Raw genomic sequence first — 27,024 nt, forward strand, 5'->3', positions numbered from 1 at the left:
TGTTGTGAGTTCGAGTTTCCTTTCGTTGTAAATATTACTTAAAAAATAAAATCTCTAAAAAGGAAGAGAGAGAGAGAGAAAGAGAAACAACTTTCCAATTATGACAATGCTAGGGGGACAAAAAGCAATCCAGAATTAACAACAGGTAGCATTTATCGAGCGCTTACTACATGTGGAGAACTGTGCTAATCGCTTTTCATATATTATCTCATTTAGTTAGCCACACAAGCATCCTATAGGGTTGTACAATTATTCCCAATTAATTTTTTTCTTTTATTTTTTTCAATGATCCCCACTTTAAAGATGAGGAAACAAAGGTATGGAGAAACCAAGTAACATGTCTGTGATTACTGCAACATGCAAACAGAAACTAAGGGAGTGATTATGCGGGTGTTGTTTTAAGTAAGGGTCTCATGTATGGTGTTAAAGTCGTGAAGTATGGTGCCAATATTTTTTATTAATTTACATTTAATTAATGTTTGTTAGAAAACCCATGGTTTCAAATATTTGTCTTTGGACAACTGAAAAAGTGTTCAAGAGTGTCAAACTAATGAAAAATATTAGGTAAACCATAGTATCGGTCATAGTAAGATCTGGCCAAAATAATAAAAGTGGTTTGCAAATGATTGAAGTTTGGAGGATATTATATAGAGGTTATTTCCAGTTCTGCAATTCTGTCATTCGAACTATAGTCTTGTCTTTTGTCTTTGTCTCATTTTTACAAATGAGTTTGTAATATTTGACCTAAGATTTCATAAGGATAAATGAGATGATGTATCTCTTCTATCTCTTCTGTCATTGTGCTTAACAATCGCTTTTGAAATTATATGTTTACCTATATGCTTCTCTGTTATTTCTAACCCCATAAAATATTCCAGGCACTTTTGGGCAATCCTAGTTTAGTTCATTCTCTACCTGCTCTAGTCTTTATTGCCAGGCAGTTCTTATTATGTGAAAATATTTAAAAGTCCTTGAAGGGGTGCCTGGATGGCTCAGTCAGTTAAGCATGGGACTCTTGGTTTTGGCTGAGGTCATGATCTCAGGATCATAGAGTCAAGCCCCATGGAGCTGTCAGGCTCTGTGATCAGTGCAGAGTGTGCTTGAGATTCTTTCTTCTTTCCCCCACCCTCCACCTCAGCTCCTCCCTCTGCTCACTCTCTCTCTCTCTAAAATAAATTAAATTAAAATAAAATTAAATCTTTAAAAACAAAAAAAAAAAAGAAGAAGTCCCTCGGGCACCTGGGTGCCTCAGTCATTAAGCCTCTGCCTTCAGCTAGGGTCATGATCCTAGGATCCTGGGATCAAGCCCTGCATCAGGCTCTCTGCTCTGGGAGCCTGCTTCTCCCTCCCTCTGCCTGCTGTTCTCCCTGATATGCGTGCTCGCTCGCTCTCTCTGTTTATAAATAAATAAAATATTTTTTAAAAAGAAGTTCGTGAAAGCATCAAAAGAAACAGAAACTGCTGACTATTAGCATATAAAATGAAACCCAATTCAGTTTTTAGTTATTAGGCACTAGGCAGCGCTGTACTATGCACTTTACAGTAGTAACAGAGTTTTGGTTGAAAAGCATATGTATATTAGAGCTGATCCAAGACAAGTAGTTCCCAAACTTGACCATTCAAATGCACCTGAGGAGTATACCATTGTTACTGGAGGTTTTTTAGGTTCTTTGTTTAAAATCTTCAGTGATTCTTACGGGCAGCAAGCTCTAGCATTTCAAATCCATTCTTTAGAAATGAGAAAATTGATTCATCTAAGATTTCAAGGTCACACATTTTTTAAAATTAGAGCTTGAATCAGAACTAGAATCCAGATCCAAATTCAGAATTTCCCCCCTCATAATATAATCAATACACAAAGTTACAAGACACAAAAGAAAGCTTTTTTATTCCATGTATATTTTATCTTTTTCTGTTAGCCTGCCTAATGGGGAAAATTAATATGTTCTGTATCTATTTGACCCTGAGAAGTCAAGAAAGCATTACAACTTTGTTTTACTCTAATACTCTGAGTTTTAGTTTATTTCATATAAACTAAAAATAAATGAACAATCCAGTCTTCTAAAGGTTCAAAAACTGTACCTATAATATTGTCTAAATAAACTGTATTTTCTAATTCAACATACAACTAGCATTATAGAAAATAATGGAGCCATACATGATGCATTTTTATCTTCCTGAACTAAACTAAACAAAACAAGCCTAAAACCCTAAAGAATACTTTTCAAAAGGTGAAGCATGGTATTTCATTTCCATTTTTCAAAAATGTACATAAGGCTTATTTAGGACTTTTACATTTGACTGAAGGCTGTTGTGATAGACCAGAGCAACTAGCAGAAAGATTGGACGGCCTGCCAACGAGTCTTGAGGATAGCTTGCTGGATGATAGTCCCTTGGTAAAGGACTGCCAGCCCCACTTTTGCAGATTGAAGTGTCAGAGCTAAGAGTTGAAGTTGTTCTGATTCAAGGAAACAGTTTTAGCAATAAAACAGAATAAGAGCATATTGCTGATGGCCCAAACTAGAGGAACCTCTGGAAACTTAAATAAAAGCTGGTTTGATTAGGAAGATACATTTTAAATCCTCCTATACATAAATAACAAAGCAGCACAAAGTTGTGGCCTCTCCAGAATGAGGTAACTACACTTTCTGAGCAAGCAGTAGCAGAAACCAAAACATAGGCTGAAGGCAAAGCGGTGACCTGGAGAGGAGCCCAGGAAGGAAGACTGCCGCATAGTCATTTAGCAGCCACATAAGTAGATCCAGGCATCTGAGAGGCAGCACTGTGGACCTAAGTATTGAACACCAGCACAGGTGTGTAGGCATGATCTCCGCTAGTGGCCTGCTCTTTGAAGTAACCTGTAAATTGTAACCTTTCCTAGGATCTATCTAATTACAACATAAGACAGTGCTTCTCTCTCCAGTTCTAGGTCCTCACTATTCTACATTGACCTTGGCATTGGCATTTTGCCACCTTTCCAGTTCTTCTTACCATTCCAAAATATTCATATGCTACTAATAAATAATGAATGCAGGTATTTAAAATGCATGTAGTGCACCGCTTGCCTTATGAAACAAGACCAATCTTACAATTTAAACAAACTAGATAATAAATAGTGTGACTTGAAAAGTGACAAAAAAGCCCATCCTTCTCCCCACAAAAGACCTTTCCCCTTCACACACAGTGGCTTCTTTCATTGCTTGAAATTTAATCACCAGGGATATGGATTGCTTAAATTAATCAGTCTTTTCACTCTAAATGTAAATATAACTAAGATCAATAAACAGGCTCCAAAAGAGTATAGTAGAGCAGAACCCCTCTGTAGATTACAAGTCAGATGTGAGATATTGATGGTAGGAAATTTCTCATATAATAATAAAACACTTTAAGCCATCATTAGCAATCGTGAAAAAACTGACAACAGTTGAAGTTCTATTTTAGCATTACCTTGTATGTCTTTCTGTGTAAACATCCTGAATTCAGAAATTACACCAGCAGGTAAGATTTTAATGCCTACCACTTGCCGCTAGAGGGCGCTTTGTTGTGGCTGTGCCGCGTGGCACTTTCCCAAGGCATTTGGTAAGGATACTGTCATTTTTTCATGTTTTCCATGACATGAAAAGATCACAGCTATGATTCATTTGGGCATTTATTTACATAGTGTCAATTCTCACCTATGTTATAAAAGAAAGTACATTTTAAGTATAACGTGAATTTTCCTAGGACCTAAAAACTTTATCATGAGCCAGCACTAGGTTTGAAAAACCCTGGAAAGAGTTTATTTTAAAAGGGCAATCAGAAATTAATATTGATTTAAAAGATGTGAGTGGGGGCGCCTGGGTGGCTCAGTGGGTTAAGCCGCTGCCTTCGGCTCAGGTCATGATCTGAGGGTCCTGGGATCGAGTCCCGCATCGGGCTCTCTGCTCAGCAGGGAGGCTGCTTCCTCCTCTCTCTCTCTCTGCCTGCCTCTCTGCCTACTTGTGATCTCTCTCTGTCAAATAAATAAATAAAATCTTTAAAAAAAAAAAATAAAAAAAATAAAAGATGTGAGTGGAATCTATGTGGTGTCTGTAGAATGTCTATAATTCTTAATATATTAATATTGGTTTTGTGCAAACCATTGTTAAAATTTATATGCATTTCTTAACATCAACTGAATATCAGAAGACAGTGGCCAAGGAGCATTTGGGTTTTATTTCTGGGGGAACAACTTAACAAAAACACTAGTTAAACATTAGTGAGGTGCTAAGGATCCATAATTAATTAGAACAGTTTCTTTATTTGAGTTGCCCAGAGCAAAAATAAACATTCAGCAGAATTAATTGAGGTTAATGAGGTAAGTGCTGCAATAGATGTATGTCCAAGATTTAGAGATAGCACAGAGAAAGTTGTGGGATAGTAATCACCTGGAAGTTCTTGCTGTTTTTCTGAATCATGGAGAGATTATAAAGTGGCCTCTGAAGAGGCCTAAGGTTTTCCAAAAGTCACTCACTCTCTTTGCACTTCTGGAAGAGTTGGGAGCCTTGCTGCCAAAAAAAAAAAAAAAAAAAAAAAAAAATTTCCCAAACTTAGATTCTAAAATAACTACCATCCCTTTTGTTTTTTTGACTTTACACTTGAGGAATAGTCTTTTTTCCTATTATCCTTGAAATCCTTCAGTAAGCCTTTACTGTTAAAAGGATTTAGACAAAGAATTTTGCTGGATTTGATGCAGATTTTATTATATAGATTATGTTATATGCTTCGTGTTAGTATGTTTGTTGCATACTTTACATAGTGGCAGCCTTAGACTAGAGCCTTCTTGCAATAAGTGAAATTAAATGGGAGTTAACTTATTTCTTAGTAAATTAAGTGGAAGTACTAAGACTGCCTGCTCCCGTGGCAGTGAAGAGATCAGGTTGAAAAGCTGTAGCCCAGGCACCACAGTAGAGACAAGAGCCTCTCTGGGCCATTGGTTTACTTCCTCTGTGCTTCAGCTGTGAAAATGGGGCTTCAGATATTATCTGTTTTCATTATAATTATGCATGGTCCATGATTCACTGTCACTAGGAAACACACCTGTGGTTTGCTTTTAAAAATAACAAGGATCCATAGATTGAATAAAACCATGCCAGGTGTTTATAATAGAAAATACACACAAAAATACATTTTTAAAGATACTCAGTTGCTCTGTTTTGATTCTTTGATATAACTTTTACATGTTACTTAGTGACTTCATGATGATTTGTAACTTTAGCATATATATGAAATAGTTCAATTTTCATAGAAAAACAATTTTAATTTCAAAATAATGGCATAATTTTGCATGATAGGAAACCAACTTACTTTTTTCAGGAAGTTTCACAATATGCTGTCATTATGAAAGCATACTGTTTTTCAATAATGTCACCTAAAAGGATGTTTTCCTTCATGTGATTATTAATAACGAAGAATGATTCATGAGATATACTGACAATCACTGATAGTCTGATAATCGCAAAGAAGCTGTTCTAAAGTCATAAGCCTGTATTCTTGCAGAGTATATAACAGGTGTTCCCTGTGTCCTTTGTATATACACACTCATTCTGTATTCAAATCACAGAAGCAAGAGACAGGATAGGGTCTGTTACCTCACTGCTAATTTCCCTAGCAAATAAACCAGCAGCTGCTGGTCCATGAACCAAGTTGCCACCGGGAACAGGGCACTGTATGCATGGGACAGGATGCTTTCATGGAGTCCTTCAGCAACACGGTTGGGGGCTTTCAGTGCAAAATATACCTCCTTCTCTTAGGTAAGGCATTGCATGAATTATTTTTCAGCTGTTTTTTTTGTTTTTTTTGTTTTTTGTTTTTTAAAAAATTGTGGGCATAAAGTAAATATTTGATTTAAGCAGTAGATTCACTCAAATAATTGAAGAACAGCTCAGAATTTTTTAAACAATAACACACTTTGTTCCAGCAAAGAAGCAGGAGGAATGAGGTTCAATAAACAGGTAATTGTGGTTTTCTTAGAATATCAATTGTTGTCAACAGCACTCATAAAGAAAGAAGACTTTCTAAAAACCTAATGAATTTCTTTTCTTTACAGAGTTTACGTGTAAATTAACAGTCTTTAATGTATTTTATTTTGGCAAATATTCACATAGGCCATGAATTTGTGACCATTTCTAGTGAAACTTTTTAACAATTTATGAAAATGGTTTTAATTAAAGATATTGTGGTAAACTGTCAATTCTGCTTCATTTTAAATTAACTTTCATGAAATGTGGAAAAAGGTAAGGTTCCAAAATTACAAAAAAATATTGTATACACAATAGGGAGAAATGTGTTAAAAAGTATTATCTCTCCAAAATAACTTTAGCCTTTCTTTCTCTTTGCCCTGTGGTTAGTCCTATTCCATTTTTTTCCCTTGACTTTAGTCTTTTCTCCTCATTCTCCTCTTCATTCTTAGAGTTTGTCTTTCTCCAACATGTCCACTATTTTTATGTCATCTTTTTTTTTTCACCAGATTTTCTCTTTTTCATTCTTCTTATTTATCAGTTTTAAAAGTCAAGTTTGGGGGCGCCTGGGTGGCTCAGTGGGTTAAAGCCTCTGCCTTCAGCTCAGGTCATGATCCCAGGTCCAGTCATGATCCCAGGGTCCTGGGATCGAGCCCCACATCAGGCTCTCTGCTCAGCAGGGAGCCTGCTTCCTCCTCTCTCTCTGCTTCCTTGTGATCTCTGTCTGTCAAATAAATAAATAAAATCTTTTTAAAAAAATAAATAAGTAAACAAAAGTCAAGTTTGTTTCTTATTTTATCTATAGTAAACAGGGACTCAAAAAAGTCTTTATTCTTTAAATTTTGAGAACAGATTAGCCAAATAAGCAATTTAAGTCTTAGTCTTTTGTAGTAGTTTAGAGCCTTGCTTTCATTGGTACCTTGTTATAGTTTTCATTGTAAATGTGAATATTACTATATTACTCAAATGTATATGTAACGTTGTATATGTCCAATGTATTTGAAATGTTGATTTGTAATTTTATCTAAAAAGTGTTTGAGTTTCCTGTAGTTGGTGATTGTTCCAGTATTTATATTGTCAAATTCAAGCCTACCTAGATTTTTAGTTTTTGAAATTTTTAGAAAAAAAATCCAACAATTACCATGACGGACTTTTTATCTTTGTGCATTTTTCTGGGCTCTGAAAGTATCCTGTGTGTCAGTGCCCCCACTTTATTTTTAATTTTATAACAACAATGATGCTGTCATTTCATAAGTACTATTTTTGAAGCTGGCTTTAAGAAGAACTTAAAAACAATTTGTTTGAGAATTTAACTAAAAATTAAAATTACTAATACATAGAAATAGACTATTCCTGAGTAGTTAAAATGGTTATCCCTTCAGTCTTTCTTACACAAATTCACTTTTCTCCATTGAGAGGATGCTGTAAAGACCATATGTAATGTGGAAATCTTTTTGTTTTTAGAATATTGGATATCTGATTTTCTTATTGAAAAAAAAAATCTTAAAATAAATTTAGAGGCCCAAAATGTAGTTTGTAAAGTTTATTCAAAGTACAACTTCATTATTTCCATTTTCTCTAAAGATGCAGGAGTTTATTTTCAGTCAACAATAGTTGTGTTATGCTTGCTAATATCATACCTGATAAAGGGGAAGTAAATGCCAACTATTTTGAGGTACAGCTAGAGGTCACTTTGTGAAATCTGATGTTTATATTCAATACAGTGAAACTGGTCTAGGGAGTCTTTTGTTTCTGAAATATAGATGAACTACAACATGACTTCCAAGTATTTCTAAACACTGGACATTCCTTTATAGTGCTATTGTTATACAGTTGAAGGGGGTCTCTAAAAGGGAAATTATTGCTACAAAGTTGTATGTTAGATTATTAATATTTCTCCATGTTAATATAATGCCTTACATGCAGAAAGTCTAAAAGTTTTTCTTTTTTATATTTAAAAAGTAGGTACGAGTGAATCTAATAATAAAATAGAATTTTTATGTAAGTCCAGTTATTTGGAATATCTAAAGGAAATTGAATTTCATCAATTTTTAAAATTAATTTCCTTAAGGTTTATTTGTTCCTACAGAGGTTGAGTTCCTAAAATCAATAGTTTTGGTTCTTTAGGTTTTCTCATACAACTAGAAAAGAGAGCTTGAAAAATTCTCAAAATGAAGCTAATTTTTTTAAAGTTAATATACTACTGTATGACAGCATAGATTCATCACATCTGTAGTGTAAAATACAGCAGGGCAAGAGAGTGTTCTTAAGATGTAGAGGAGATATCTAATCATCTGTTCATTTACCACAGTTCACTGCAAGTAAGGATTACATCATATCAATAGGTTCTTTCCTACAAAATGAGAAAATTTTAGTAGCTGAGATAAGACACAGTATAAAGAAAATTACATTCTTTGCTGATACTCTTATAACTTGCAATCTATAATTTAGCTGATAAAATGGTATAGGCAATCTAAGGAAAAAGCTATTGTAATAGCTGTGCTATCTCTCACTGTCATACGTATATTTGAAAAAGCATATATATTTGAAAAAAATGATACAATTTCATATGATTTGATGTTATAAACATTGAATACATTCAGAGATTTTTTTTAAGATTTTATTTATTTATTTGATAGAGAGAGATCACAAGTAGTCAGAGAGGCAGGCAGAGAGAGAGGAGGAAGCAGGCTCCCCACTGAGCAGAAAGCCCGATGCGGGGCTTGATCCCAGGACGTTGAGATCATGACCTGAGCCAAAGGCAGAGGCTTAACCCACTGAGCCACCCAGGCACCCCACATTCAGAGATACTGATAGCAGTGTATTATTTAAGGCATTATTACATGATACAGTTTATAAAACAAACCAAAGAACTAGTTCACCCGACTTAAACAATTATTTTAAGTGCCATATAAAGTGCTATTTTCTTTTTTTTTAATATTATCATCTAATGTATTATTTGCCCCAGGGGCACAGGTCTGTGAATCATCAGGATTATGCACTTCACAGCACTCACCATAGCACTACCCTCCCCAATGTCCATCACCCAGCCACCCTATCCCTACTCACCCTGCCCCCCAGCAACCTTCAGTTTGTTTCGTGAGATTAAGAGTCTCTTATGGTTTGTCTCCCTCCCCAGTGTCATCTTGTTTCATTTTTTTCTCTCCCTACACCCCACGACCCCCTGCCCTGCCTCTCAAGTTCCTAATATCAGAGAGATCCTATGATAATTGTCTTTCTCTGATTGACTTATTTCGCTCAGCATAATACTCTCTAGTTCCATCCATGTCCTTAATGTTATTTCTTCTAAAGTAGTTTCATTATTCCTGGGCTGCAATGTTTGTATTGTAGCTAACCGTGCATTAAATAAAATTTGCTTCCCAAAATCATAGACCTTCCAATCAGTCTTTTCATACTTAAGATTCAACATTCTGATTCAAGATCCAAAAGTAACCAACATTTCCATTCTAGTCATACTAGCACTCCATAGTAGTAAAGTGCCTCCCAACCATATACTACTAAAATTTTAGTTAATCTTTAAACAGCAACTACCAAAAAAAATGTAGATGAAAAACAGTTCTTCCCCTTTTCCAAAAATAATAATAATAATAATAAATAAAAATAAATAAATAAAACAAAAGAGGAAGGGGAAAAAAAAAAAACAGCCCTAAACAAGTACTTCTGACTTCCCTCAAACAAGAACATATTGTCCAGAATTGCGTTCAGGCTGTCTGTATCTACAGCTCACTGTCAAAGTCAACTACTGAATTTTAAGTCAGCAGCCATGCAGCTTTTACCAGTGCATTCTCAAGACAATAATGTGGATTCCCACCATCGCCCATGGTTCCTTGGTAAAAAAACATAGGGTCACCACCTTAGTAAAGGACATCCAGGGATTGTGACTTAAGCGGACTAAAACGTGAGACTCATTACCTCAAAGCTCTGGGAGCCCTTTCGATTAAATATGATCCCTTTACCTTCAAAAGTAAGGTAGCTGCTGCCTGAGAAAAGCACCTCAGGACATCAAGAACAAACATAAAGAGTAGAGAGAAACTTAGACCTCATCTAGTATTACCCTCCTTTCACACATGAGAAAATCAAGGTCCAGAGAATTAGAATGACTTTTCTAAGGCCACTCGACTGGCCAATCACCATTTTATACCAAGGGTGCTTTACTAAGACCTTGCATTTCAGTCAATTTTTAACTTTATCGAAGTGTCGAATACAGAAGTCTCTCTGCGTTTTATTTAGAGATATTTCAAGGCAATTTGCAAGTGATGAATTTATGACTAAATGGTGAGAGTAGGACATGGAGGTCCAAGATCAAGAGTGAACCATGAAACCTCATAAATACTTTCATATTCACTGAAATATAAAAGGAGACAGCAATACACTTTGTAAATAGAGTGAAAATTACATTTGATGTTTCTTAAGTTAGTAATAGTGGGTATTAAAAAAGAAGTTTTTATTTATTGCTTACCAGGAATTTGTCAGGAGCTTCCTATCCCCAGGTTCAATGAAAAGCATTGACATGCATGTTGTTCTATGCAGATAATAATACACTAAGAGCAATCATCCTTTACTGGTCCCCCATCCAAATGCCCAATGTCTCTCTCAAACTGTGACTTGAAGAACTTCACTCTTTTCTGTTGGCCCCAGTTTCACATATCACAGACTTTACTAGGTTTAAGTCCTAGATTTACCTTCTCTTCTTTTTTCTTGCTTATGATTTCCTTGCAGAAACTACTACTCCTTATCTGAAATCCACTTTATCTCCTCTTTAGAATTCCCAGTACCAGTTCCTTCTTTTTCTAATGATTCAAACTAGAAACAACTACAAATTTAACATTGTTGCCCTTGCCAGAAAAGAAAACAGATGCAAGTCCTCATACCTTGTAACTCTTGTTACAAACCAAATCACTAAAATGAATGTGCAGGTACAGCCCATTATCAGAAAAAAAAAAAAAGAAAGAAAAGAAAAGAAAAAAATACAGAGGCCATCACAAATACACACAGAGCCCAAGGAGACTATAAGACATATTTATTTTGCCCATAGAGTCACCTAATTCTTACTCCATATGGTCAGTTTTAGGGAAATATTTAGGAGCTCCTTCTCCCTCTAACCTCCTGTGATCTTCATCTTCGTGCTTTCTCCTGAGTTCACTAACTTGTCTGTCAGACCCAGTCTCAGTCTCTACCAACAGCTAACTGAGGACCAAAATGATGGAAATCTTTACTCTCACCTCTAGCCTGGGAAGTAAGAGAGATTTGCTGTTGGTAGAATTCAATTCCTCATAGTAGCAGACTACATCTCTCAGTTTCTCCAAAGAAATCATCACACAAACAGACCTTTATACCTTCCCGTTCCTAATACTGATGGTGATTTATAACTAATCACTTAGATAAAGCTTAAATATCCTCTTTCTAGTAGAGGTGAAAAGGGAAAACAAAGAAAACAACTATTTTACATGAGAAAATTGAAATCGTAAGATCTCTCTATTTGTGCTCAAATTTCTGTCTTTTCTTACCTTGGATTTTATTCCACCTTCACTCATCTGTATTCAGCTTCATCAGGTTTTTTCTTTCTGGTGGATCATTTCAGTAGCTACAAACATAATGTTCAGCATCTATCCAAAGAAACAAGAAAGAAAAGAACACTTTTCTACTCCCCTTCACAGCAAAACTCCCCATAAGTATTGTCTGTACTCACTGTTTACAGTTTCCATTCTTTCTTTTTCCCCTCAATGTTTAAAATACTTCATATTTGAATTCTAGTCTCTCCCTATTTTAAATATTCACATGCTATTGATAGTATATTGCTCCCTTTTAAAATGATGTCAAAGCAAAGGGCTTTTAATTAGGATTCCAGAACATAGTAGTCTGAACTAAGGAGGAGTCTCTTAATTGCAAATACATAGAAATGCTAAATAAAAATTTAAAATATATATCATGGCTCAAGGTAAAGATGTGGAAATCTCCAGGTGCCAGAAAATAGGAAGAAACCTACAGACTAGCGGTGATTATATGGATCCAAACAACGGAGGCAGGAGGTTGGGAACCAGGACCATGCGTTGGGCAGAGCTCCAAGCCCCAAGGCCCTCCAGGCTCTCATTCTGTCCTAAGTCCACATTAATCAGGCTTTCGTACCCAGTATATCCTTTCAGTATTGTCCCTTGGATGTCAAATGGGCATCTCAAATGAACATGTCCAAAAACGACTCCTAATCTGCCCCACAAAAACCTATTACCCCTGTACTTCCCATGGTTAATTTATTAGTTGCCCATTAATAAATGACATTCCTTCTTCCATTTGATCAGGTCAACAATCTTAGAATCATTCTTGACTTGTCTTTGTTTCTTGTATTTCACCCCAATGTGTCATCAAATTCTATTAGTACCGTCAGCCTTTCTTACAATATCTTTTACTACCACAGTGGTCTGTGGTATAAACATCTCTTGCCTACCTTATTTTTTTTTTAGTTTTTTTTTAAGATTTTATTTATTTATTTGACAGAGAGTAAGAGCAGAAGGGGGGGGGGGCAGCAGGCAGATAGAGGGAGAAGCAGGCTCCCCAATAAGCAGGGAGCCCAGTGTGGGTTTTGATCCTAAGACCCTGGGAACATGACCTGAGCTGAAGGCAGATGCTTAACTGACTGAGCCTCCCAGGCACCCCCTCTTGCCTACTTTATTGCAGTCACCTCCTTAGTGGTTTCCCTGCTTCTACCCCTATCTCAATCTATTCTCAGAGTCATTAGAGTATACCTAAAGAAGAAGAAGAAGAATCATATCCCTCTCTGCTCACAAAACTCCAGTTTCATCCCCATTGCACTCAGGGTAAAATTGCCAAAGTGTTTGCCATGACCCTAAGACATTGCTGGATCTGGCCCCAGCCACCTTGCTGACCTGTCTTACCACACTCCTCCCCTTCCTTCAGTCTACTCCTTTTGCTGTTTCTTAAATACACCAATTCCTGCTTCTGGGCAGGAATGACTGATCATAAATGATAATGGTTCAATGCCATTCTCCTTGGGATATTTCCATGTAACAAGTCGTTGGCTAAGGGAAAGACTTCCAATAATGGACTATTAAGCCGTTGCAGAAGACTTTGAAGGGAGATTCTGAGGAGGAAGTAGCCCTCAGTGTTTCTCAAATCACAGAGTTTAATTGGGGTATGATATATTCAAAAAGAATTTCATATTTTTTAGAGGTTTCTTGGACTTTAGAACTAATTATCTTTCCCACTTCTCTTTTCCCATTATTCTTTAACAGCCATAGATAATAACTTCTGCTTTTCCTTTTCATCTTGCCTTTAAAAGAAACCATTCAATCAACATAATCTTTGGGTGGAGTTTTTAAAATGCAGAAGGTTTCAGAGACAAATATTTACCTCTGCAGGTACTCGAATGGTCAGTATCTAGAAGCCTTTCTCCTTTGTAAGCATTATCACACGCTCAGATTCTCTCTGTATTGTCCCTTAGATTATGAAATGTGGCTCAGCGTCATCACACCTTTCCTTTCCTTTGTAGCAGGTGCTTGCTCGGGACTAAAAGTGACCGTGCCTTCACACACTGTTCATGGCATCAGGGGTCAGGCCCTCTACCTCCCCGTGCACTATGGATTCCACACACCAGCATCGGACATCCAGATCATATGGCTGTTTGAGAGACTCCACACGATGCCCAAATACTTACTGGGCTCCGTGAACAAGTCTGTGGTTCCCGACTTGGAATATCAACACAAGTTCACCATGATGCCGCCCAACGCTTCTCTGCTCATCAACCCATTGCAGTTCACTGATGAGGGCAATTACATCGTGAAGGTCAACATTCAGGGAAATGGAACTCTCTCAGCTAGTCAGAAGATCCAAGTGACCGTTGATGGTGAGTCCACTATAAGAGACCTGGGCCACTGGGGAGCATGGCAGTTAGTAACAGCTCAGCTTTAGGTCCTGGCTCTGCAACTTTGGGCAGATTAATTAACCCTCAAAGCCTCAGTGTTTTCAGTTGCACAAATTACATTATGTACCTTATTAGGCTTTCTGAATATTAAATAAGACATGCATGTAAAGTGTATGCATAGTGCCCAACAAAAGGTAATCAAGCAATAAGCAGAACTTACTTGTTCGCCTGAAAACTATCAAGGATAAAGTTGCAGATAAAATATGATAAAGGATAAAATACGATAAGATGGAGGAAATTTTATTTTCTCAGTGTCAGTATTTGTCACATGAATAATTTTATTTGGATACATCATTTGGGGGAGGATGAGACTTGCTCAAGGACTGTACTTAAATAACAATAGAAGTTGCTGGAAGTATCCTCTGAGGGATTATGGTGTCAGCTAAATTTCAGACCTTTATTTCCCTTATTGAGGTATGTAAGTAACATGCCTTAAATATGCTATGTCCAAATCCCAACTTCTGATTTTTTCCCCTTAAACCTGATTATTTAACAGGTTATGACTTAAAATTTCTTCCGTTTTTAGTAAATGCCAACTCCATTCCATCAGTTACTCAGACCAAAACTTTGCTATCACCATTGACCACTCTTTCGTATCCCATATTCAGTCTACAAGTATTCACTGCCAGCTTTACCTTCAAAATACAGAGTTCAGTCACTTCTTCTCACCTCCTCTGTCTGCTCTCTCAACCGCACCACCAGCTCCGGCCTGGCCTGTCCCTAATAGCCTGCTACCCAGTCTTCTGCTTCTACTCCCACCTCCTGCAGCTTTAAACCCTCCAATGGCTTTCTGTCTCATTTAGAATAAGAGCCAGAGTACTAACAATATTTTACAAGGCCCCACATGATCCCTCCCAACATACCCAGCTTCTCTCTGACCCATTTCCTATCTCCCTGATCCCTCACTCACTCTTTTCTGACCACACTGGCCTCCTAGCTTTTCCTAGAACAGGCCAAACACATTTATACCTCAGGTCTTTTGTACTTGCTATTCAATCTACCTAGTCTGCTTTTCTCCTAGATGATAGCATGGTTCCTACACCTATTTCGTTTAGGTCTCAGCCAATATGTCACTTTATCTGTGAAGGTTTTCCTGACCACGTTATAAAGTATAACTTCATTCCCCCCAAACAGAAAGAGAGAGAGAGTCCCCCAAATAGATATATAGAGAGAGTTACTCTCTGAGTTCTGCTTTATTCTTTTCATAGCACTATTTCCACCTGGATGTATTATATATTTTTATTTGATTGTTGGGTCCATGGGAACAGGAACTTTGTATTGTTTGCTGATTTGTCCGCAGTGCCTAAAAGCTGATGCTGGCCTTTAATAGGCACTCAGTAAGTGTGTGTGAAGTAAATGAGTGGAGACCAGAGAGATTGAGAGGAACAAAGGCATAGGATGTGGAAGCAGGTGACTATAGAGCAACTATGAAAAGAGAAAAGGAGAAAATGTTCATGAAATTCTCCTGGGTAGTATCCCATCTCTCCCCAAAATGTAATGGATCATTCATTACATGTTAATATCTAGTAAAATTGGATCTATTTGGCGAAATGCAACTAAAAAGTCTTAATAGGGGTTTAGGACCTGTGTAAAATATCTTCCTGGGAATCTTCCACCTGTAAGTCACACTTTAAGGCACGTATATGATCATAGCCTATTCTTTTTTTTTTTTTTTAGATTTTTTTTTATTTATTTATTTGACAGAGAGAAATCACAAGTAGATGGAGAGGCAGGCAGAGAGAGAGAGAGAGGGAAGCAGGCTCCCTGCTGAGCAGAGAGCCCGATGCGGGACTCGATCCCAGGACCCTGAGATCATGACCCGAGCCGAAGGCAGCGGCTTAACCCACTGAGCCACCCAGGCGCCCCAGATCATAGCCTATTCTGATTGGTTCTCCCCATAGAAGACCTTAGATATTAACTTATTTGACTTATCCCACACCACATCTGTTTCCACACAGAGAGATATTTGAAACATAAGCTTTTCCTGTGTAATAAGCATAGACAACTCATTTTTCCTTTTAAATCATAATAATGTAAACAAAAGCTATTCCACATCCTTTATTCTTGCCAGGGACTCTAAAAGATTAAATTGAATGAACAAGTTGGTTGTACCCATCTTAAGAGAAACTGGAGGCTTCAGAACTACTTGGTCCTCTGCAAATTATTTTAGTTTCCTTTCTTATTTTTCATTTTCTCCTATATTCTCTGGGCTGAAGGATTGGGTCTCTTCATTCCCCAATGCACAGTTTTCCATGTAGGAAAACGAGTGCATGAGTCAAGAGGAATTTCCCTTCAGAGATGCATCAACCCCAATTTAAAACTTGATAGGAAATTGAAATCCGAATATGTGAGCCAATCATTTCTCACTTACCTATCATCTCACTCTCTCTGTGATGGTGTCTAGAAGGAGATTATTAAACATATCTTCCCAAAATGCTGGAGAGAAACATTGCCAGATATAAAGCCCTTTTCATTTTGTCACTGACTGCTGTATAACTCTAGTCAAGTCACTGTCCTTTATCAAACAGAACCAAGAACCTCAAAGATTAACAAAGTTTGCTGAAGTTATTTGTGGATACTTACATAATTCCAACCCTTACCTAACAATTTTATAGTTAAAACTCAGGGAGGAAATATTTACTCATTCTTGAAGATTTGTTCATTTGACAAATAGCATAATGTGCCAGATTCATGAGACAAAACTATTTTCCCATTACTTGAAGTTCCAACAGGAATTACTATTGGATTTGTCTTTTATATCTTTAATGGGATGTAATCACAATAACACATTTTATCCTGTTTTCGAATTGAATCAGTGTTGAAATGTAGGCTCTGGTTTGTAAAGTGGCTAACATAATGTTGCAATTGCACAGCAATTAAAACATATAAGTAGTTCACTTACATAAAAAGAAAAGTAATCAGTGAAAATGTGATTCTCTAAAACTTTCCCTCAATATCCCACAAGTATAATATATAAGAGTTTTATATTTTACAGACGGTGGATAAAAATTTAGGTTCACCTACCTAAGCAGCCATTCTTGGGACTTTAAGACAAATCAAGAAAGGAAAATGCCATGTAAACTTTGCCCGTGAGAATGTACCTTTATGGTGTGGGAAAAAGCACAATGAACAGGAAATAAGGAAGTTGGTGTTGTCTGAACTAACTATATTATCTAATAGAGTAAAGGTTTTCATTAGAAAATCCTTGAAGGGGACGTCTGGGTGGCTCAGTTGGTTAAGCCGCTGCCTACAGCTCGGTTCATGATCCTGGGGTCCTGGGATGGAGTCCTGATGTATCGGGCTCCTTGCTCAGCAGGGAGCCTGCTTCTCTCACTGCCTCTGCCTGCCTCTCTGCCTGCTTGTGTGTACTCTCTCTCTCTGGCAAATAAATAAAATATTTAAAAAAAAAAAAAAGAAAAAGAAAATCCTTGAAGAGTACATTCCAGAATTTGGTTATCTCTGCTATAAATGATATTTTTATATTTTTATCATTTTGCATTTTCCATGAATTTTTCTTTATTTTCTGAACTGTCTACATCTACAAAAATATCAAATTTTAGAATCATTTCCCCAGGATTTGATATTTGAAAGACCACACAGACTTGTATTATAATTCTGTAGTGGCAAAAACCATTTCTTTCTTTTTTGATACTGCAGATCCTGTAACAAAACCAGTGGTGCAGACCCAGCCTTCCTCTGGAGCTGTGGAGTATGTGGGGAACTTGACCCTGACATGCCTCGTGGAGGGGGGCACCCGGCTGGTTTACCAGTGGCTAAAAAATGAAAGGCCTGTCCACACCAGCTCCACCACCTCCTTTTCTCTGCAAAACAGTACCCTTCATATTGCTCCAGTGACCAAAGAAGATATTGGGAATTACAGTTGCCTGGTGAAGAATCCCGTCAGTGAAATGGAAAGTGACATCATTATGCCTACCATATACTGTAAGTTTTTAAACAAATATATATTCATGACGTTTCTTCTGGGAAGTTTATTATTTTTCATAGGTCCCATGACCTATGAAGTATGTCTGTCATGAAATATAACATATAGTATGAAATATAACAATATAACAATAGTATGACCCTGTTTCTTGAAGATCAAGGTGAGATACTGGCTGTGAGCATTTCAGGATACATTTTCTGACTTGGTCCGTTGTGTGACCTTATATCCAGTGCAAGGTAGGAACCTCAATTTTAAGAAACAAAGGCCAATTCAGAAGACACTTATTTATTTACCCTAAGATCAAAGAATTGGTGATCATAAACTGGGAGAGGGGGTACTCTAGCTGACCACAGGGAGAAAGAATGTTCCTAGATTATGCATGGGTACTACATCCGAGGGCTGTCCTCTCTGCCCATTTTCTCAGCTCCATTTTTAGAGAAAACATAATTATTCTGCAGTAAGGTATTGAGGTTCCCAGAGGATCAGAAATTATTTCAGATCTCAATTTTCTTTGTTTTTTTTTTCGTTGTTGTTGCTGTTATTGTCATTTAATCTTATACACAGAGTTAAGTTCATCAAACTCTTCAGTTTGTCATGTTATCATCCTAGCCCAAGCAGGATCCCTCTTTCTTTATCATATTATTTTTCCCAGTCCCCTCTACTTTATAGCCACCTCTAATATGTTTAGTTTTGCAGTATAATTTCGGCTTCACACAGGGTTTCTCAGGGTCCACATTAATGACATTTTGGGCTGGACTAATATTTGTTGTGAAGGCTGTCTTATGTATTATAGGATGTTTAATGGCATCCCTGGTCTCCCCACCTTCAACTGTGACAACTAAAAATGTCTCTGGATATTGCTATATGTTCCCTGTTGTGAAGGTTGCAAAATCTCCCCCTAGTTGAGAACCAATGACCTATCACATTGGGAAGTCTTCTCTTCAGTTACTATGTAGCTTAAAGCATAGACACAACAGCAGTGTAACAAAAAGAGTGAGAGATGGGGAAGGAAAACTTCTCAACCCTGTGGCATGAGGGTAGAGGTTCCAGATAGTTGAATCATTGGGAAGAATTAACTGTGTCTACTTACTGGTCACATATTATTTGTATAATAATACTAGGAGAGGCTCCAAAACCGAGTGTTTAGGTTATAGGAAGTAGATAAACCTAAGTAGGAGATGGTTTATATCATTACCTATATGACCTTAAGAAATTCCTTGACCTTTCTGAGTCTCTTATGTAAAATGGAGATAGTCAAGACTAACTCACCACATTGCTGTGACTTGATAAGGTGTCTGAAAAATAGGCAATGACTGACACAAAGCAAACATTCAGTAAACAGAGGCTGTTTATATTATTGAATCTATTTTCTTCAATACAGAATTGATGGAGTCCTCTTCAGGAAGTTTTACTAACTTTTTGGAAAAAAGCACCAGCATATGTACAAAATGTCAGTTTTTCCAACCAGATAAAGCTCAGTAGTAAAACTGAGCTCCAGCATTGGGGCAGGAAGAGCAAATGCAGGGAGAGGAGTGAAATAGTATGATTCAGGTATCCAGTGAGGTTTGCTTGATCCAGCAAAATTAAGCCAAGAGAAATGGAATCATTGAATCTTGAAAGAGGAAGCTATCTTAGAGTTAAGCAGAAGTGAGAAAATGTACACAATAAAGTGTGTGAAATAGAATATCATAAATGCCATAGGGAAGTATACAAAGGACTGTAATGGCCAGGAATAAGAACTCTGGAGCCAGAGGCCTGGGTTCAAATTGTAGATCTACTACCTTACTTCTTTGTGCCTCAGTTTCTTCATCCATATAACGGTGATAATACCATTATAATACCAAGTAAGACCTATTTCATAGAGTCACCGTGAGGATTAAATCTATTCCTACATGCAAATGGCTTAGAACAGTGACTGACCCATTGTAAGTACTCTACAACTATTAGCCATTATTATCACTATAATATTATGAGGCTCTGGAAATTCAGAGAAGGAATAGTTCTGGCTAGAGAGAACTGTTATTGTAGAAAGTAACATTTGAGATGAATCTTGAACAATGAGCATGACTGGGGCAAGTAACAATGTCTGGAAGAACCATTTCAGTCAATGAGGACAGCAGGAACCCAAACCCAAAGCAGAGGTCAAAGTTTAGGCAAATGGTCCAGTTTAGTTAGCGCAAAGGATACAGCAAGGGGTATAGTAGACTAGATGGTGAGATAGGTATGTTTGAGTTAAACCATGGGGCGCTCAGAACCCCAGGCTTTATATGGTAAACAATGAGGAAAAATTATTTTTTACACAAAGGTTCAAATAAAAAAAAAGACTGGAGAATGGTTTGTAAGCTAAAACTTAGACATACCTATTCTAGGCTAAATCAAAAAATGTTTGTCAAGAGAACACATTTTCAAGGTAGATCACAAACATCATACAATTATAGAAATAGTATATATAGGAAAGGAAAAAAAGGGAAGTAGGACATATTTTATTAAGCCAATAATACAGAAAGGAAAAGTCACCATTTTGAACTATATACAATGATTAAACATATTTAAAAGCAATTTAAACATATTTAAAAACAGAAGAAATTATATTAAAAATACCAAAGAAGGAGGAAATTACAGTTTTTCACCAAGAAATACCAAAACGACACACACTGCAAGCAACTTACTTGAGATTTGTTACAGTCATTAATTACTTTATGTTTAACAATGGCATTATTTTTATAGCAGAACTTTTAGCTATAGTTTTATATAATTTTATATTCAGATGACATTGTGAAAATATTCTGTCTGCCTTAATGCATAGACTGAGAAATAGATTCACAAAGTAAGTATAAACTGTGCCTATCTGCATGACTAACATTGTATTGGAGTGAAAAATTCAGATTTGGTATGGTCTCTTTATAAGTGTAGTCATCTTCTTGACTGAATAAGTTTATCCTGACATGAATTAACACTTCCATTCAACTGCAAGTAGCACAAGACCTAAAAAAAAAAAATGTGAGCAGGCAAAGTGAACCAAATCTAGGGCTATGTAGGTACATCTTTACGTTATTCTTTATTACTTGGTCTAAATGGTTTACATTCACATAGAAGGTACAAAATGCAAAACAAGATACTAAAGTAGCCAGATATCATCTACTGAATATTAATCCTAAAGAACCATCATTCAGTGTGGTGAGAGACAGCAGGAAGTGAGCTTGTGCTGAAACATTTCTTGTTAACTGATGTTCTTTTGTTTAAACCACATTAAATTCTAGTTAACATGTTATTTGGGGAGTGCAGTGGAGAGAAGAGTGGTTATGAGCCTGAGCTGAAAACTGAGACTGCCTGGGCTAACGCCTTGGTTCTGCCATTAGCAGTATATGCAAGTGACCCCTTTTTTGTGCATCAGTGTCCTCCCTCTCCTTATCTCCACTGTCCTTGGTATAAGGCTAGTAATACCTGCCTCAAGTTGGATGGGGAGGGTTAGGTGAGATTTTATGAATAAAGAAATCAGTGAGTAGCACCTAGGAAGAGCCCAATTACCTTAGTTCTCCCCACACCCCTTTTTTCCTTTCCTTTTTTTTTTTCTTTTCCTGTGAGCCAAAACTATCCTGACATAATTGGGAACATGGCAGCAAGAAGTTATGGAAAGCCTGGACCATTAAGAAGATGCCTGCAAAGAGAAAACTGAAAGAATACCTTGAGAAGAACATTTTCTTTCCCAAACATTACCAGTGGTTAACATTATTTTGTTTACATGAAAATATTTTCTTTATGTCAGTTTTTTTTTTAAACATCTGTCTTTCCATCTATTTGCCTATTTTTAAACTCTAGCCATAGATTTAAATGAACAATTCCTGGGGGAAATTCCATAAACAATTACAGGCACATGAAAATATCATTTGCATCTTTAAATACCCTTTTATTTGGCTATATAGTTTATTTTAATCTGGAAAAGTGAGATTAAGACTTTTTTTTAAAGATTATTTATTTATTTGAGAGGGAGAGCACATGAGCCAGGGGAGGGACAGAGGAGCAGATTCCCCATGGAGCAGGGAGCCCAATGTGGGACTCATTCCCAGGACTCTGGGATCATGACCTGAGCCAAAGGCAGATGCTTAACCAACTGAGCCACCCAGGCACCCCCTTTTTTTTTTCTTTTTGTTTTTGGAGACAGAGAGGAAGTGTGTACATGTGTGTATGCACACACACCCACATGCGCAAGAAGCAGGGAAGGGGAGGGGCAGAGAAAGGAAGAAAGAGAATCTTAAGCAGGCTCAATGCCTAGTCCAGAGCCTGATGCAGGGCTCAGTGTCACAACCCTAAAATCACATGACCTGACCTGAAATCAAGAGCCAAACACTTAACTGACTGAGCCACCCAGGCACCCCAGATTCTTTTTTTAACATGTACAAGTTCATGCCCCAAGCTCATTATTGTCATAGAACGTGGTGATACACAGGATGTAAAGAATAAAAATGAGGGAAAAAACCTAATCATGCCTATAAATATTATGCTTTATTTTTTTTAAAGATTTTATTTATTTATTTGACAGAGAGAGATCACAAGTAGACAGAGAGGCAGGCAGAGAGAGAGAAAGAGAGAGGGAAGCAGGCTCCCTGCTGAGCAGAGAGCCCGATGCGGGCCTCGATCCCAGGACCCTGAGATCATGACCTGAGCCGAAGGCAGCGGCTTTATCTCACTGAGCCACCCAGGTGCCCAAATATTATGCTTTAAATTCCAAAATCTTCTTTCTTATCCTGTATTATTTTAAAGAATGAAAACATCCCATCCAAATAAATTCAAACTTCACAGAATATGTCTTCTATTATGGACTAAACTTTTTTCCTTACATTCTTTTAGGCATAGTCTATAGAAATCTCACAGAGAAAGGTCAGTCATGAGTAAGACTAATGGTAGATAGTACGAAGAAGTACATTTGGAAAATTTACAAATGTATGTTCCCCTTACTTGTAAAGATAAATTATCTAGATGGCTTAGCAGTTATTACTCTTATTAAGTGGTAATTGTGAATATAGTATTATTAATTTGCTTTCTTGACAGTTTTCATGTTCAAATGCAAAATTCTTCACTTAGTCAACATTCTCATCTTACTGACCTTCATTCATTCACTTACTCACTCATTCATTCATAGTTTGTTTAATTCAAAAATCAAACATCATGGTCTGAATTGTGCTACACAATTATTATTTATCACATAACATATAGAAACACAACCCAGACTCACTAACTTTCTTTCCAGAATCATTAATTTCTACATTTTTCTTTCTATTGCTATTTTAGCCCTGTTTTATCATTTGTTTTTATTTTTTGTTCAGTTTGGTTTATTTGGGGTTACAATAAGTAAAGTATATAATGTGAGGATTTGTCATTTATCTTTTCTTTTGATGTAGCATCAACATTTTTGCGATCTTTATCATTCTATACAAACTGGGAATATATGCCTTGGTTTATGTTCCCACCTCTCTTTCTTCACTTGGCTACACCCTCATCTTCCTTTATAGAATCATCTTTTCCAGAAATGTTCACCTGCCCCAACCTTGTCTCAGCTCTTCAGTGTGACTAAGAGGTTCGCCGTGCTCCCACAGCACCTTTTCTCCTGGTACTCACTGCACTGGAGTCTTTCTACTCATAGGCACTCCAACCCAAAATCGGAGCTCTGTGTTGTTCATCTTTCTATCCCCAGGGTAATACTTGACACGGATTAAGAACTCAATACAAGTTTCTTGAACTTGACTAAAATGGAACAGATGATATTACTTCATATCCCTTTCAGATTCCAGTGTTACTTGATGATGTAAGTTTAAATTCCCACCGTAACAGCTTCTTAATTATAGTGCTTTGGCCTTTTGTTTTATTTTTTGTTTTTGTTTTTGTTTCTGATCTTTAGCAAAATTTCTCAATAAAAATGTCATATTCCAATATTTCCCCCATGGAGGTCCGCATCATAATTTAGAACTTCAGCATGAATCAACAGCTCTGTTTTCTTAAGGCACTCTTTCTGTTTCAGCTTCCTCCATGAAAGCAGGAATTATTTTTTATTTTGGCAGGAAAAAGCTTAACAGAATCTGTCAAGACTGGCCGTGTATGTATGAGGTTATGATGTCATAACCTAGTAATGGACTTGTTTGGAATATAATGTCAAGTCAGTAATTCAGACAGATACCTACTTGTAGTCCATGAAATGTATATGCCTTCCAGCTCTGTTGTAAACAATAACCCAGTAACCACTGCATTTTGTGTGCAACATATGGCACTGCTGCAGGGAAGTACTTTAAGTGATAAAAATTAAAGGAAAAAAAAAAAAAAGGTCATTCACAGTAAATACTTACCATCTGCTCCCAAGCAGGGTGGCAAGCAGCATCATGATGGAAATTTCGGTACTGTTCCCACCCAGCCATAAATTGTTAAAGAGAACAGATGATATGTGATTTTACAAGTCACTTAGTAAACAGCCATTTCTGAGGCAAAGGGTTTATTCCTATTGGGAGTTCTCTGCCACAGGCAAGAAACTGAAGCATAATCCGAAGTCAAAATAGAATTATCCTTCTGCTTTCATTTTCAATGTCAGAGGCCACACTGGTTGAATCACTCCAAATGTCTTCAATTGGATTGCCCATTCTCATGAATAATGCATTCGGCTGCACCTCAAAGTAAAAGATGGTCAGGCTGAAGTGCTAAAAAGGAAATAGTATCATAGTGTAGTAAGAATAAAACATTGCAAGCAGTGTAGAGAGAGAGAAAGAAAGAGCAAAGGAAGGAAGGAAGGATGGAAGGGAGGAAAGGAGGGAGGAAGGAGAATGAATATGATCATTCATTCTTCGAATGGTCAAATTACAAATGAGTTTTCTTTCCCTCTCTGTGATTCTCTGAATTTCCTGCAATAAACGTGGATTTCTTATATAATAAGATAAAGAATGTTGCGTTTTAAGAACTCGTATCAGAAGCAAGGAATTTAAATGCTTCAAGGTGTCAGGCTCCAAAAACTAGGAGAAATGTTTGTATGGGGGCTGGGAAAGTTTGAGAGGTTTTGAAGCTAACTCTGAAGAACTAGATATACCATGTAATTAAGACAGAGGAGAAAAGTTTACGCCAATCATGAAACCCAACAAATGGGGAAGTAGCAAGATCAAAATATGTGTACATATAGGGAAGATAAGCCAAGAGTCCTTTCTTTAAAAGCATGTTTTATTTTAAACAAGAACAATATTATTAAATTAGATAATCAACCTTATTCACCAAATTTCACTGTAAGTGATTACGGGTTTCCTTTACAAATTGAGCCCATTCGCCAAAATGAACGAATTACTACTTTTGACAATACTCCATCATGTTCCAGGGTCGTAAGGCAATTCCAATGGAGGAGTTCTCAAAAAAGTTTTGAGAAGTGTCAGCGCACTGAACAGAATATTACTCATTTTTATGTGTGTCAAATTATCAAGCAATTTGTTTTTATAGTCACATTCTATAAACCCTGAAAGCCAGTGAAGACAAACTTAAATCGAATGGGTATATTTTTATAACTACACTACATTTGTTTAATCAGTGCTCACAGAAAAGCCCTCTCAGACTTTAGGTTTTGTGCACAGACTTGGGTATCTTGTTCCAAACTTTAGTTGATTCCTCTTCTTGGTTTCCTACCATGTGAATAATACCAGTTGGTGGTCTTTGCTTCTTTAATGTTCTGCCAATGCTGACAACTTGAAGACCCTGATGCTGCATGGGGCTTGGGAGAATAGCCACAAGAACCATTTCTGTGATACTTGGATTCTCCAATAATGCCTAGGACAATACTTATGCACACAGTAACATCTCAGTATTTATTTTGGTGGAGTGAGTGAAAACAACTCTTCATTCCCTTACATAAACTACCATTTGGTGGAATTCAGAATAAGAGGGTTCCACTTAGCCACAGTTCTGAAGGAGTGGTTTTCTCCAGAGATTGTATCATAGCCTGAAATGAGAGAGCCATATAATGGCATTCTAGTATAGCTAGTACAGTGTTGGAAAGGGCATTCATTTCTCTTCCTTTAATCTTCCATCTCCAGTTCCTGATTACTTCAAATTTGAAGATACTAATGTCTTTATTTGCCTTTTGAAATCAGGATCATCTCACATGTACATATTAACGTTAATCTGTAGCTTCCCTGCAGATATTTATGTCTTTAGGAAGCAAATATGTGTAAAGTTTGTTTTCCCTAGCTAAATATAATTTATTGTCTTGCATATTTACCTTCTGTTTTATCTTAGGAAATGTGTTTCCCCAACATTTCATTGGTCAGAAAATACTGACATCAAAGAGAACCACTCTGGGAAACTGAAAATTTGAGGTTGGCTTCCCAGTATCCAAAATAGCTTTAGCATGGTATCAGTCATTCAAAGGTATTTCAAAGGAAGAAGGAACTTTGGTGACCATTCATTTAGTCAACTTTTTTGTAGCAAAGGTGAGGAAAGTGAGACCTAAAAGTTTAAATGACTTCTGAAGAATACTTAACTAATTATTGACAAAATCAGGATTTAACATAGTGATAACTGATAATGACTACTGTGTAATCATTATATCATATTATTCCCTATAATGAGAGATAAATAGTACTTTTTTGAAAAAAAAAATCAGAACCTTTGAGATCAGGTTATTACTGAGCAAACCATCTATAGCCTTTTCCATGTTATTAATTCCTTGAGAGTAAGAACTGTATCTTATGAATTTTTTCTCTCTTGTATTAAATATATTGTCTAATAGTATCTCTCAAATAAGAATTTGTTGACTGATTACTTGATGAACTGAGTACAGAATTAATATATAATGAGACAATTTTAACTTATTTTAGAGCTAATACTATAGTTACATAACAAGAAACTGTTCTGATATATATTTTGGGGGCTGTAATGTGAATGATCAAATGCATATATTTTAGAGTTCCAGCTCTGCTATTAAAAACTTTGGACCATGGGAAAATTAATTTTTAAATGTCACTTCCTACATCTTATAATGGGAATAATAACATCTACCTTATGTGGTTGCTTTAAAAATTAAATGCTGTTGTGTAAGTACTTAAAGTGCTCTCATATGGAGGTAAACCAATAGATGTTGGTGATGATCAGCTGAAAACTGAATACAATCTTATCTAAACCTTTAA

The 27,024-nt window shown here is 36.6% G+C and overlaps 1 protein-coding gene across 9 annotated transcripts in view; it reads left to right on the forward strand.

The window, feature by feature from the left end:
• HEPACAM2 (HEPACAM family member 2) overlaps nt 1-27,024 on the forward strand; it is a 61,750-nt gene that overhangs the window by 704 nt on the left and 34,022 nt on the right. For 2 of the 9 annotated variants that reach the window (XM_032304439.1, XM_032304441.1), the window contains exons 1-3: nt 5,480-5,771; nt 13,504-13,857; nt 17,593-17,877. In XM_032304439.1, the coding sequence (XP_032160330.1) occupies nt 5,693-5,771; nt 13,504-13,857; nt 17,593-17,877 (718 nt within the window). In that variant the 5' untranslated portion in view covers nt 5,480-5,692. Of the gene's footprint in view, nt 1-5,478; nt 5,772-13,358; nt 13,384-13,503; nt 13,858-17,592; nt 17,878-27,024 lie in introns of those variants that run through there. The other 7 variants (XM_032304445.1, XM_032304444.1, XM_032304438.1 and 4 more) reach the window with 6 other exon arrangements.

This window comes from Mustela erminea, chromosome 11 (assembly GCF_009829155.1).
Source record: "Mustela erminea isolate mMusErm1 chromosome 11, mMusErm1.Pri, whole genome shotgun sequence".
NCBI classification, from domain to species: Eukaryota; Metazoa; Chordata; class Mammalia; order Carnivora; family Mustelidae; genus Mustela; species Mustela erminea.